This window comes from Cetorhinus maximus, chromosome 2 (assembly GCF_964194155.1).
Source record: "Cetorhinus maximus chromosome 2, sCetMax3.hap1.1, whole genome shotgun sequence".
Taxonomy (NCBI): Eukaryota; Metazoa; Chordata; class Chondrichthyes; order Lamniformes; family Cetorhinidae; genus Cetorhinus; species Cetorhinus maximus.
The window spans coordinates 167,103,943-167,116,311 of NC_135880.1; the positions used below are offsets into that span (position 1 = coordinate 167,103,943).

General features: G+C 41.9%; 1 protein-coding gene across 1 annotated transcript in view; it reads left to right on the plus strand.

Annotated features, from left to right (window-relative positions):
• The window catches only part of dnah6 (dynein, axonemal, heavy chain 6), a 424,069-nt gene that overhangs the window by 96,239 nt on the left and 315,461 nt on the right, over positions 1-12,369 (plus strand). Inside the window, exon 19 of the mRNA XM_078570618.1 lies at positions 6,219-6,399. Coding sequence (XP_078426744.1) covers positions 6,219-6,399 — 181 coding nt within the window. The remainder of the gene's footprint in view (positions 1-6,218; positions 6,400-12,369) is intronic.

Consider the following 12,369-nt stretch of genomic DNA (forward strand, 5'->3'; position numbering starts at 1 on the left):
ACAGGATTGAACAGAAGAAATCAAGTTATAAAGAAATCGGCACTATACCTCATCTAGTGATTGTGAAGTAACAAGCTCCATTAGAATTGAAGAAGTTATCCCCTCTCAAAATGGCACAATTTTGGAGAATTAATCCTTCTGAACCAACCACAGGTAATTCGTCTCAATACATAGAATGCTTCACATTGTTTTTTCAAGCGAATGAGATTTGGGGGAAGAGAAGAGGTGAGCGATCCTCTTGAGTACTTGTGGGAGCGATCGTGTATGTTGGTGCACGATTTACCTAAGGTTTGATTCAAAGTTTGACAGCATCCAGTGCCCCAGATTCAAAAAATTTCGATGAATTGATGAACACCGTGAAGGGTCACTTTCAACCCAAGCCCTCAGTCATGATGCAGAGGTTCAGGTTTAATTTGCGAAATAGAGCCCTGGTGAGACAATTGCATGCTACGTGGCAAATTTGAAACAGCTAACGGAACATAGTGACTTTAGTATGACTCTGAACAACATGCTCAGAGATCGTTTAGTATGTGGTGTGAAAGAGGACGTTACTCAGAAAAGATTATTGTCCAAAGTGAATCTGGATTTCAAGAAGGTGCTAGAGATAGCGCTGGCCATGGAAAGTGCAGTAAGAGATTCAAAAGCAATACAGGGTGCGCAAAATGGCGCCGTCCTCCACATCGGGCGGGAAACCTCAGCCGAAAGAGGCGCGAAAAAGCGAGACTCCACCGAGAAGTGTGAAACAGCCCCCACTAGCTGAAGATGAAAGAAAAATAACTTAGCAGCGAAATTGAAAAATAATTTTAAACAGGTGGAAACAATGAGTCTTTTAGTGATTGGGAGTTTAAAAAAAATCGAATGCTGCTATTGTCACAGAAATAGACAAATGATGAGGCAATGCAAGGAAAGATTCAAGCAGGCTTGTAAACAAAAGAAGAACCCCAATGAAACCTACAATGTAGAAGAGCCTGAAACACAAATTCAGACATTTACTCATTGTTTAATCTGAAACTTGGAAAGACAGATCCAATATTTGTCGCAGTAAAAGCAAATAGCAAACTTGTTAGAATGGAAGTGGACACGCGAACTTCCACTACAGTAATTGGGGAACATACCATCGGATATTTGAATAATGATGAATATCAATTAAGTTTAGAAGAAACAGATGCCAAGCTAAAAACATATATGGGTGAAGACATTCAAGTAAAAGGCATAAGCAGAGTAACTGTCCATTATGGAAGTCAATCGGCAAAGCTACCCTTGATGGTGGTAGCAGGTGAAGGCCCAAGCCTCCTGGGACACAATTGGTTAAAGGAGATAGTGTTAGAATGGGCTGAAATTTTCTAGTTGAGAGCAAGTGGGCTACCAGAGCTACTTAGAAAGTACACCACCGTCCTCAAGGATGAACTGGGGAAAATCCAGGACCTGCAGGCCAAGATTCATGTGGATCTGGAAGCAACCCCTCACTTCATGAAGGTGAGACTGGTGCCATATGCCCTGTGATAAAAAGTTGACATTGAACTAAGCAGGCTAGAGAAACTGGGTGTTATACAACCTGTTCAGTTCTCAGAATGGGCAGCACCCTAAGTCCCCGTCCTTAAACCCGACCAAAGCGTCCGAATTTGTGGAGACTGCAAACTGACGGTTCAAAAAGTATCTAAGATAGACAGACACCCCATTCCAAAAATTGAAGACCTGTACGCCAAGTTGGCAGGAGGGACGACGCACACAAAGCTTTACATGAGTCATGCTTATCAACAACTAGAGTTGGATAATGCCTCCCGGGAACTTGTCACGATTAATACCCACAAAGGGTTGTACCAACATACACAATTGCTTTTCAGTGCCTCCTTGAGCCATCTTTCAGAGAACAATGGAAAGCTTACTGCAGGTACTGACTCAGGTTGTAGTCAATTTAGACGATGTATTGGTGACAGGTTTCACTGAGAAAGAACATTTGGCAAACATAGAAGAAATCTTAAAATGTTTCTTGCAAGCTGGAATGCATTTGAAAAATGAACACACGTTCCAAGCGAGGGGGGCAATCTATTTCGGTCATTTGGTAGTTTCACAGGGCCTCCACCTGGTTGAGGAGAAAGTGAGAGCTAAAGAAGAGGCACCTGTGCCAAAGAATGCCTCAGCTCAAACCATTCCTAGGAATGATCAGCTATTATGGGCGGTTCTTATCCAATTTGTCTACAGTGCATTCTCCACTCAAAAAGAACCAACGTTGGTCTTGGGAGGCGCCCCTGAAAGAAGCTTTCATAAAGACGAAACATTTGTTGCACTCGTCCAATCGATTAGTGCATTATGATCAGACGAAAGAATTGGTGTTGACATGTGACGCATTTCTCTATGGAGTGGGCGCATTGTTCTCACAAAGGATGGATGATGGCACAGAACGGCCAATAGGTTACGTAATAAGAATGTTCACCACAGTGGAAAAGGGTTACTCACAGATAGAAAAGGAAGGCCTGTCCATCATCTTTGATGTCAAGAAATTTCACCAGTACGTACATGGCCACCATTTTACAATCGTTTCAGACCACAAACCATTGCTAGGACTGTTTAGTGATGACAAGGCTAACCACCCATAGCCTTAGCTATAGAATACAACGATGGGCCTTCATTCTGGCAGCATACAAATAAAACTTTCGTAAATAGGCCTGGCAATCAAATCGCAAACGCTGATGCCCTTAGTCGTCTGCCTTTACAAGAAAATGATGAGCACATCCCAGTTCCACAGGAACTTGTTTTACTGTTAAATTTCTTAGTAGCCTTGCTGGTACATGCTCGACAGATCAGAGACTGGACAAGTCGGGACCCATTCCTACCTCAAGTATGAGACCAAGTGCTGCATGGTTGGTCACAGGAGCCCATATCTTAACGAAATGAAACCGTACTTCAACAGAGAACATGAAATAACCAGCCAGGATAGCATCTTATTGTGAGGAGCACCAGTGATAGTTCCTCCAAAGGGAAGGGAGCCACTTTTAATTGAACTACACAGTGTCCATCCAGGAATTCCCCGAATGAAGACCAAAGCATGCAGCTATCTATGGTGGCCTGGGATGGATGGTGAAATAGACAGTTTAGTAAAGCACTGCATGCAATGTCAGCAACTGCAAAAGTTGCCAGTGACAGCTCTGTTACACCCATGGGAGTGGCCAGGTAGCCTCTGGGTGCAGTTACACATTGACAACGTTGGACTTTCCTGGGAACAATGTTTCAGCTCATTGTCAATGCTCAGTCAAAATGGTTGGACGTATATGAGATGAAGTGACCAACATCGGCCGCTACAATTGAGAAACTACGTCACAGTTTTGCCATTCACAGACTACCAGAAGTAGTCATTTCCGATAACGGCACGGCATTTACGAGTACTGAGTTTCAATGGTTTATCAGCCTCAATGGTATCACTCATGTGAAAACTGCACCGTACCACCCTTCCTCAAACAGACTGGCCAAAGGGGCGGTTCACATGTTTAAGGCAGGCATGAAAATGTTAACTGGCAATTCCTTGGCAACCAAGCTAGCACACTTTCTTTTTCATTACAGGACTACCCCTCATACAACAGCAGGTGTCACACCTGCGGAGTTATTGTTGAAGCGCCGTCTCAGGAAAAGATTGAGCTAAATAATGCTGAATTTAGGGGGGAAGGTGGAAAGGAGTCAGGGAAGTCAGAAAACTAGACACGACTGGCATGGTCACGAGAGGAAATTTACCATGGGAGAGGCAGTATATATGAACAATTTTGGGGAAGGACCAAAGCGGTTACCAGGTGAAGTAAGTGCGGTGACTGGACCCCTATCTTACCACATGGAGGTGGAAGGCCGGATCATCCGTAAACATGTGGACCATTTAAGGAAGAGAGAGTCAAGATATGGTTCCACCAGTGATCATGAGCGGGTCTGCATTTCATGTTGAGGATACTCAACCCAGGACTGACATGTCTGGTGTTCCTGTAAGAGTTGAGGATACAGAACTGCAAGAGTCTACCGAAGCACCTGATGTTCAGGCAACTCCGCAAAAGCAGGTTCCTGACAATGAATCTGAAGATTGTGGAGCTGCGACGTTCCACACTTACCAGGAAACCACCGGAAAGACTGAACTTGTAAATTTCTTACCCAATATAAATATTATGTTGCCTTGAAAAATATGTGCTTGTAAATATAATATGTATAGCTGAGTTAAAGGGGGAGGAATGTAGTAATTATGGTTTTATTTGGTGCGTAATGTACCTTTAAAGAATAACACTTGTTAGGTAAGATCACATGATCTGTAGTAAACAATAGAAGAGTTGCGCAGGCTACTTCAGTCATTGTAGAGTTGAAGTTGGAAGTACACGTATAGTTGCTGCTGAGTATATTGTAAATAAACTTAATGTTTCCACCCAAGAAGTGTCTGCGTATCAATTGTATCACTAATAGTACAACTTGGCCACCCTACAACAGGTGCCTAGTTCAATGTGTCCAGTTTCATTCAATCTATCCAGTTTCATTCTTTTTAGAATTTGTAGCTGTTTGATACAACTGTGTGGCTTGCTCAGCCATTTCAGAGGGCTTTTAAGAGTCAAACACATTGCTGTGGGTCTGGAGTCACATGTAGGCCAAAATAGATGAGGACAACAGATTTCTTTCCCTGAAGGACATTAGTGAACCAGATGGGTTTTTACAACAGTTGACAATGGTTTAATGGTCCTCATTAGGTTAACTTTTAATTCCAGATTTATTAATTGAACTTGAATTCCACCAGCTGCCATTTTAGAATTTGAACCTGTGTCCTCAGACGTTAGCTTAGGCCTTTACATTGGCACTACAGCACAGCTTCCTCTCTTGGTTTATACAGTAATGAAATGGTTACCAATCCCATTGTGATGTGATCAAAAATATGGCTCATCCAGAAGACAAAAGCAAAATACTGCAGGTGTTGGAAATCTGAAATAGAGACAGCAAATGCTGGAATTACTCAGGTCATCGAACTGAAACATTGGGCAGGATTTTTAGTTCAGCGGGTGCACGTGATCAGTGGGCCCGAGAGTGGCCGGGGAACGGACCACCGACCGGGTTTACACTGGCTGGCCAGCCAGTATGAAACACGCGCTGCAATACTCAGCGCTGCTGGGGTGGGGGTGGGAGGAGGACGGGCGCTGACGTAAGTGTGGGTGCCGGTGAGTGCGGAATGAAAGCTCCTTGAAGGTAAGGAGCTGCCTCAGGGAGCTGAAGAATTTGAAAGCAGTCAATAAAGATTTTAAAATCCAGAAAAACATGTCCATGCATCAAAATCAATCACCTGAACATATAGTTGATGAAAATTCTGTCCAAACATTTTTATTTGTTTTAACTTTAATAACAGAAACCTCATCCCACCCTTGGATGAGGTTTCACCAAAAATGCAAAGTCCGCTTTGCAGATTCACCCATCCACCAACCATAAGGTTGGATGGACCACGAAAAATCAGAGTTAGTTGGAACTTCAATGGGCTTAATTGCCCTCTTAATTGTCATTGGGCGCGCTTCCGACTTTCGTGCGCGCCCGCCGACTGAAATATCGCGCGAGTGCGGGATGACATCGGGACTTTCGCCTGATGTCATCTCGTGCTATTTTACACTCAAGTGGGTCAGGTGCGCACGCGCACACTGAGCTAAAAATTCTACCCATGCACCCTGTTTCTCTCTCCGCAGATACTGTCGGACCTGTTCAGTATTTCCAGCATTTTCTGCTTCTATTCCTGGCTTATTCAAAAGATCCTGATGGGAATATGAAGGGCATATAATCCTCCTTCTTCAACCCACACACCAGAAAATAAACTAAGTTGCCCAATACCATTCTTGTGCAAAATACTCTACAGAGGCTGTGCTAGGTTCTCTATGTTTTTTGGTGAATTAAGTTTCTCGTCTTCGCGATAGAGTTTGCTCCAACATTAATTGCTTAACTTTCCAGTCCAGTAAGTTGTCATTATCTGCTGATGCAGACAGTTCAAATCTTTCATATTGCATGGTCATTTGAGGTGCAGACCTCAATTATTTCAAATTAAAAGCCCTTTCTCAAAAGGGAATACAGCAGAGCAGAATTATTCCACCTCGTTTAGTTGTTTCATACTGTGAAGTTCTTCTTAAGCAGCAGCCAGAATCTCTGCTGGATGACACTAATAATTTGTTTAGTGAAGTAGGCATGACTGAAAATTTTAATATAATAATTTTTTTCTCCTATCACAGGAACAATGGATGACGTGCCAGCGAAACTGGTTGTACCTGGAAAGTATCTTCTGTGCCCCAGATATTCAACGTCAGCTGCCTGCAGAGGCAAGGATGTTCACTCAAGTGGATAAAGCTTGGAAGGAAGTTATGCGAAGAGTAAATCGCCTACCCAATGCTCTGAGAGCAGCTACACAACCTGGTATGCAAAATATGTGAACACTAATAATTTTCCAGTTTGTTGCATGAAAAAGGGCTTTTTTGAGCAAGATCTTGCATTTTGGCAGCTGACAGTTGGTTATTTCTGGCTGAAATATTTGCACAGCCTGTCTGTGACTAGTTTGTTTGCTGTTTCGCTTCGTCCTGCGAGGTATGCTATCATGGATAACAGTACATTTATTGGAATCTACAATCAAGTAATGTAGTCTTCAAAAAATGCTGGAACTACTGAGCAGGTCAGTTGGTGTCTGTGGAGAGAGAAAAAGTTAACATTTTAGGTTGATGACCTCTCATTAAATGCTGCCTGACCTGCTGAGTGTTTCCAGCGTTTCCTGTTTTTATTTCAGATTTCCAGCATCTTCAGTCTTTTGTTTTAGTTTTAGTACAGTATCCATTTTGGGCTTTATTCTGGTTTAAAATAATTTAGCAAAATTACAAAACGTTCTAATTGTTAATACTTATAATGATACTATTTTAATGGCCAGCAGTGTTATTTTGCTCCTACCTGCCCTTCACTCTCAGTTTTACATTCTCGTAATATCTGACGAACTACGTAATCGCTGATTATCTGAAAGATTCTAGTAATCTATTTCTGAAGGATACAATCTATCGATTTGTAGATTGTTCCAGGCTCTGACCTGTAACTGTCTCCTTTTCAATAATGTTATTTATTGAAAATAAGTGCCTGATTGGTCTGTATTCAGTAAAGTATGACAAAATATGATTTAAAAAAAATATTTGATATTCATGTATTAGGGAACTGCTCAGGTATGTGCACTTAGAACAACAGCACATTTCATCCATTATGTAGCTATTATGTCTTTTCTACCTGTCATTCTTTTGGATGTTTGCAAGCATACCTTGCATCACTTTCACAGGAGAGTCCCTGAGCCTTCAAGAGTATCTTCACTGGCTTTAACATCCACCTGAGCTTTCAGTAAGGTAGCCAGGAAGACAAACCAAACAATCATCTTGTTGATTATATTAGTCACTGGAATTATCCTATGGCACTGTCTTTCCCATCTGTGAGAGAGGTCAGGAAGTGGATGAACCAGTGAATGAGAGGAAGTTTGAGAGAGTGAGTGCAAGAGAATGAGTGAGTTCATGAATTTGACTGTCAAACGAGTGGATATGTGAGTGAATGACTGAATGAGAGTAAATAAATGCATGAATAGGTGAATGAGAGTTAAAGTGATGAGTCAGTGAGAGAAGAACAATGTGCATGTGAATCAGTGACTAAGAACACAAGTGAGAATTAATGAGGAAAAGTTTTATTGTGTATGTGTTAAAGACTGAGATAATGAAATGAGAGTAAGTGCATATGAGAGTAAAGTATCAGTGAGCTACTGAGTGAGAGTGAGCAAATATGAAAGTGACTAAGTGAACCTATGGGTGAAATTTAATCTGTGAGGTGCAGAACCTGGCAGTGGAAGTGGGCGACGGTTCCGGTCTATGAACTTTTTCCTGCTTCTCTCCCCTTTGCCTCAGATCTGATATCTTTTCAAAAGTTGAATTGTAAAAACAAACAAAATCTGATAGAATATAGTTTAGAGTGATGAGGGGAGTGGGATACTGGTTGAAGCTGAGTGCACTTTCTGTCTCTTGACACCTTATCCTTGGGAGCGAATGGGGTAAAAATGAAGTGAGGGTTATTGAGCAGGTGAGAGAGGTTGGTAAAGGACTTGTACTAGTACTTCAAAGGAGCAGAGGTAAGCATAATAATGGGAATGAAAGTGTGAAAGAAGGGGAATAGGTACTGAGAAGTTGAACTGGATTTTCTCAGAATTGTGGAGACTCTGCACCTTATTCAAACTAGCGCTGGGACACCAAGTCTGGAAGTCACGCCCCAATTTCTGACACATCCTATTTTCCCTGGCTGGGGAAGGTGGGGGAGGGGATGTGACTCAAACATAAGGGAAACCTGAACCAGAACTATCTGAGCTCAGTGCTGAGTTCAAACAGACCCCATTTTCGCTGGAGTGAGGTCAGTTTCCCGCAGTGTGTGACTTATGATTTTTAAGAGTAGATGTGAATACTTGTAAAAGGCAGATGACAGTCAAGCTGTTGAGTTATTTAGATATCTGGCCCTTTAAATTTTGAAAATAAACAGCCTGCTGTGTCTCTGAGTTGAAAAAAAAGTGCTTGTAGTTTCAATAGCTGTTTGTTGACAAAATCCTAAGGGCTATAATTATGGTATTATTACCGTTTGACTGCTTCCACAGCCTATCATTATCACAGTGTAAGTTAATAGTCTGAGTGGCAACTCCAAGGGGTTATTAAGGGATTGGTTGTCTTTGATGTGTGGCTATGAATACAAATCTTTGGCTGGGATTTTCTGGCTCTGTCATGGCAGGAGCCGCCGCGGGATACTCGGCAGCCCAGCCAAAAGTCCATTGACTTTCAGCGGGATGAGATGATCCTGGCGGTGGGCAGGGCTGGAAAATCTTGCCCTTTGTCTTTATAAGGATTTAAGTGCTTGGTATTTAAACATATTGAATGGGATTTTATTACAGTGTTTTTTTATATGTATAATGAAGGCTGATAGATACTTAGAACTTTATTTTATTTCATGTCAGCATGGCTCCTGAGGTCTACCCATGGTGGATACTGGGTGAGTTAACATGGTGAGTGTAAGGACAATGGGTGATGGGTCATGGGTATGGATTGGCAGAGTTGACACTAAGTTGGCAAAGGGGCCCTATGGGGCCATGGGAATAAGAGGGGGGTATATGTTAGCATGGAGGATATGAGGAGTCAATTGGGATGAATGGAGGGGCATGGATTGACATGGAGTGTAAGAGGGGTTATTGGGATGGGTGGGGGTCTGAGTTGGCATGGGGAGTGGGTGGGGTGTGAGAGGTGAAGGCTAGAGGGACTGATACTTAACCATGTAACTGGGATGAAGGCCCAGAGCACCGAGATGGGCCTTTAAACCAGCCCCCCTTGGTACTTTGAGCCTCTGTGACTGCCTTCAAAATGCTTCCGTGGGGTGGTGGGCCCAACTCCGTCCTGCGTCTGTCCCCACAGAATAAAGATACCATTATTTGGGGAAATTTTGCCCGAAACAGGTGTGATGAGCCTAGAAATTTCCTGACTCTGTGCACCCACCTCAGGAGCAGAAATCCATGCCTTAGTGAAATGCAATGGAAGCAAGAGAGCCCGAGCAAGCATGATTCAGGGAAGGCAATTGCTGATTATCACATTTTTCCTGAAACCCCTACCCCGAATATAGCCCATAGCTGTTGGTAGCTCTCCATACCATACCAACCACCATATCTCACTTGAATGGAAAAACCAAAGAAAGAGAAAGAATCAGAAGGCAACAGAGAAAAGCAAAAGGAGAAACAGAAGAGAAAGGCAGAGGTGGAACCAAACAGCAGAGAGAGAGAGAGAGAGAGACAAAAAAAGTAATGTAGCAACATAAATTACATGACTTCAATGTTTAATATGTGGAGTTTAATATGTGACAACTGGAAAGGGTAAGTTGGGGAATTACAATGAAATGATATAGAGGAATTAAACATTCGGGCTGGAGATAGTTAAATCCCAAAAGTCGATAATGGAGAGTGGAAAAGAAGTTGTGGTAGCAAGTGGGTTGCTAAATTTTGAGTGACAGGTAGCTTCATTAAGTTGGAGAAGGAAATTTAATGATTTCCAGGTAATTTGATTGTGGCATGGTGACAGGGTGGAACATGACAGGAGTGTTCCTCTTAGCTGACCCCACAAGGAAAGTTAAGGTGTCTCTGGCTCGGAATCCTGCTTACTCTCCTACAAAACTACCCTTCATCCTCCTTCACCACACTCATTTGCATGCCAACGGATGACTATGGGATACCCAATTTTCCAGAGGCTGACCTCCGTATGCTACAAGTCCAGGTGGAAAGTGAACTGGTGCCATGTTAATGACTACTGGGAGTTCTGAATTCTGCAGAAACAGGCAAGTTTTCCACCCACCTGGAGTTAATATCTGCAACGTTTGAAACTGACTTTCAGATTTGAACAGCTTCAGCACTTTATGATACCTCAAATAGTTACTGGGATCTCCTGTCTGTCATGCACATACAAATTATTCAGTCTGTTGGTTTGTTCCTCCCCCAAGCTTTACAGAGAGCCAACAAAATCTGCCTTCTTTGTATCAAGCAAACCTCAAGACAGGACTCTATCAGTATCTAGTTCTTTTGCAAACTTCTTTTGACTAGCAACTGGGAATGGTTTTCTAATGAGTTTGATGTAAGACTAGCAACCTAATAGTTTTGAGTCCATAATTTTTGCTCAGCAAGTTGTGAAAATAAATTCAATAAATATAATTTTATGGGTTAACACAAGTAAAAAGCTGTCCATGAAAGTTGCAGCATTGTTGTTAAAAAACCTAATCCTAATTGGTTCCCTAATGTTCATTAAGTAAGGGATATGCTATCTGTTACTGGCCTGGCCTACATGTAACTCCAGTTCTACACTTTAGGATTGACTTTTAATGCCCTCAGTGGAACAAGGGATGGTCATCAAATACAGCCTTACTCATGTTGTCCACAACCCAGAACACACAAAAAAACTTCTATTAATCTGCAAGAAGACAGAACTGTTTCATTTATGGCTTCTTATTGTGATTTCCCTTTCAAAAGCCACTGAATCAGACCTTAACTTAGTTGGAAGAGTCTTGGAGACTCTGATGGAACATAACAATGTGAATGTTGGTACTGTGTGTTATTGAATCTCAAGTCATTTTTCAAAATATTGCACTGCTTCAATTATATATGGGTTAGTCGGTATCCATAATAGCTATTCACAAAATTCTAATGACCTTTTCTGAGATAAATGGAAGGGTTAAAATAAACACCACAACTTGTGCATATATTTTGGCGGAAGTTATATGGTGTAATATAACCCTTCTCCGCCTCTACCTGTCTGCAGCCTTTGATAGTGGTTGGACATTTTCAGACTGGGAAGTAGTTTCTCCAAGGGTGAGTTTTGAGTTCACTGCTCTTTGCAATTTCTGTACTTGGGCATCGGGAGAAACTTTATAATGTTTTCAGGTGGTACAAACTTGGCATTATAGTATATAGTGATGAGGATATTTGTAGATTGCAGGATGGCGAAATGGTAGAAGCAAGACGGGTGGAGTTCAATGTGGGGATGTGTGATGTGGTGCACTTTGGAAGGTATAGTATAGAAAGATAGTATAAATGGTGCAATCCTGACTCATGTAGATGAGCACACAAACTTTGGTGTCTATGTACACAAATCCTTAAAGGTAGAAGGGTAAGATGATAAGGTGTTTAAAGAAGCCATATGGATTACTTGACTTAGGAAAGATGTAAAGGCCTTAGAAAGGTGTCACACCCTTGCAAGTGTACACACACATGTATGAAAAATGAACACTTTATTTTTCCTTAAGACAACATGGAGAATGGACATCCTGCATTGTAACAAAATAGCGTCAAGCAGTGTTGGGATGGGTGGGTTGGGGGTGGTCAGGTGACCTCCCTCCTTGTCTGGAAATATACTTGATGAAACTACCCAAAGGTGGAAGTAACCTGCTTCTCTGGTTAGGACATTAAAATGTAACCAACCTTCTGGAACATTTCTTTCAGAAGATATTAAAAATGCAACAGATCTCTTCTGTGGATATCACAGATACTATTGTCCAAATGTCTACAGAAATTGATGCACACCAACCACACAAACTCAGTGGCTGCAAAATGAAATTCCACAGAATGGGTTGAGGAAAAACCATTCCACTACGAGGATTTACAAATATCCAAGATTCAAATCCCATTGTGTGTCAATGCTAACGTCAAGGACTATTTGTGTGGGCAATGGGAACAACAATACTATGGTCACCTGACAGAAACCAGCTTGTGATAAGAAACATTTATTAACACACATCTTCAGAGCAGCCTCATGTATTGCAGTCTGAGAGACAAAAAGGCCACAAGAGGGAAAATATCCCATC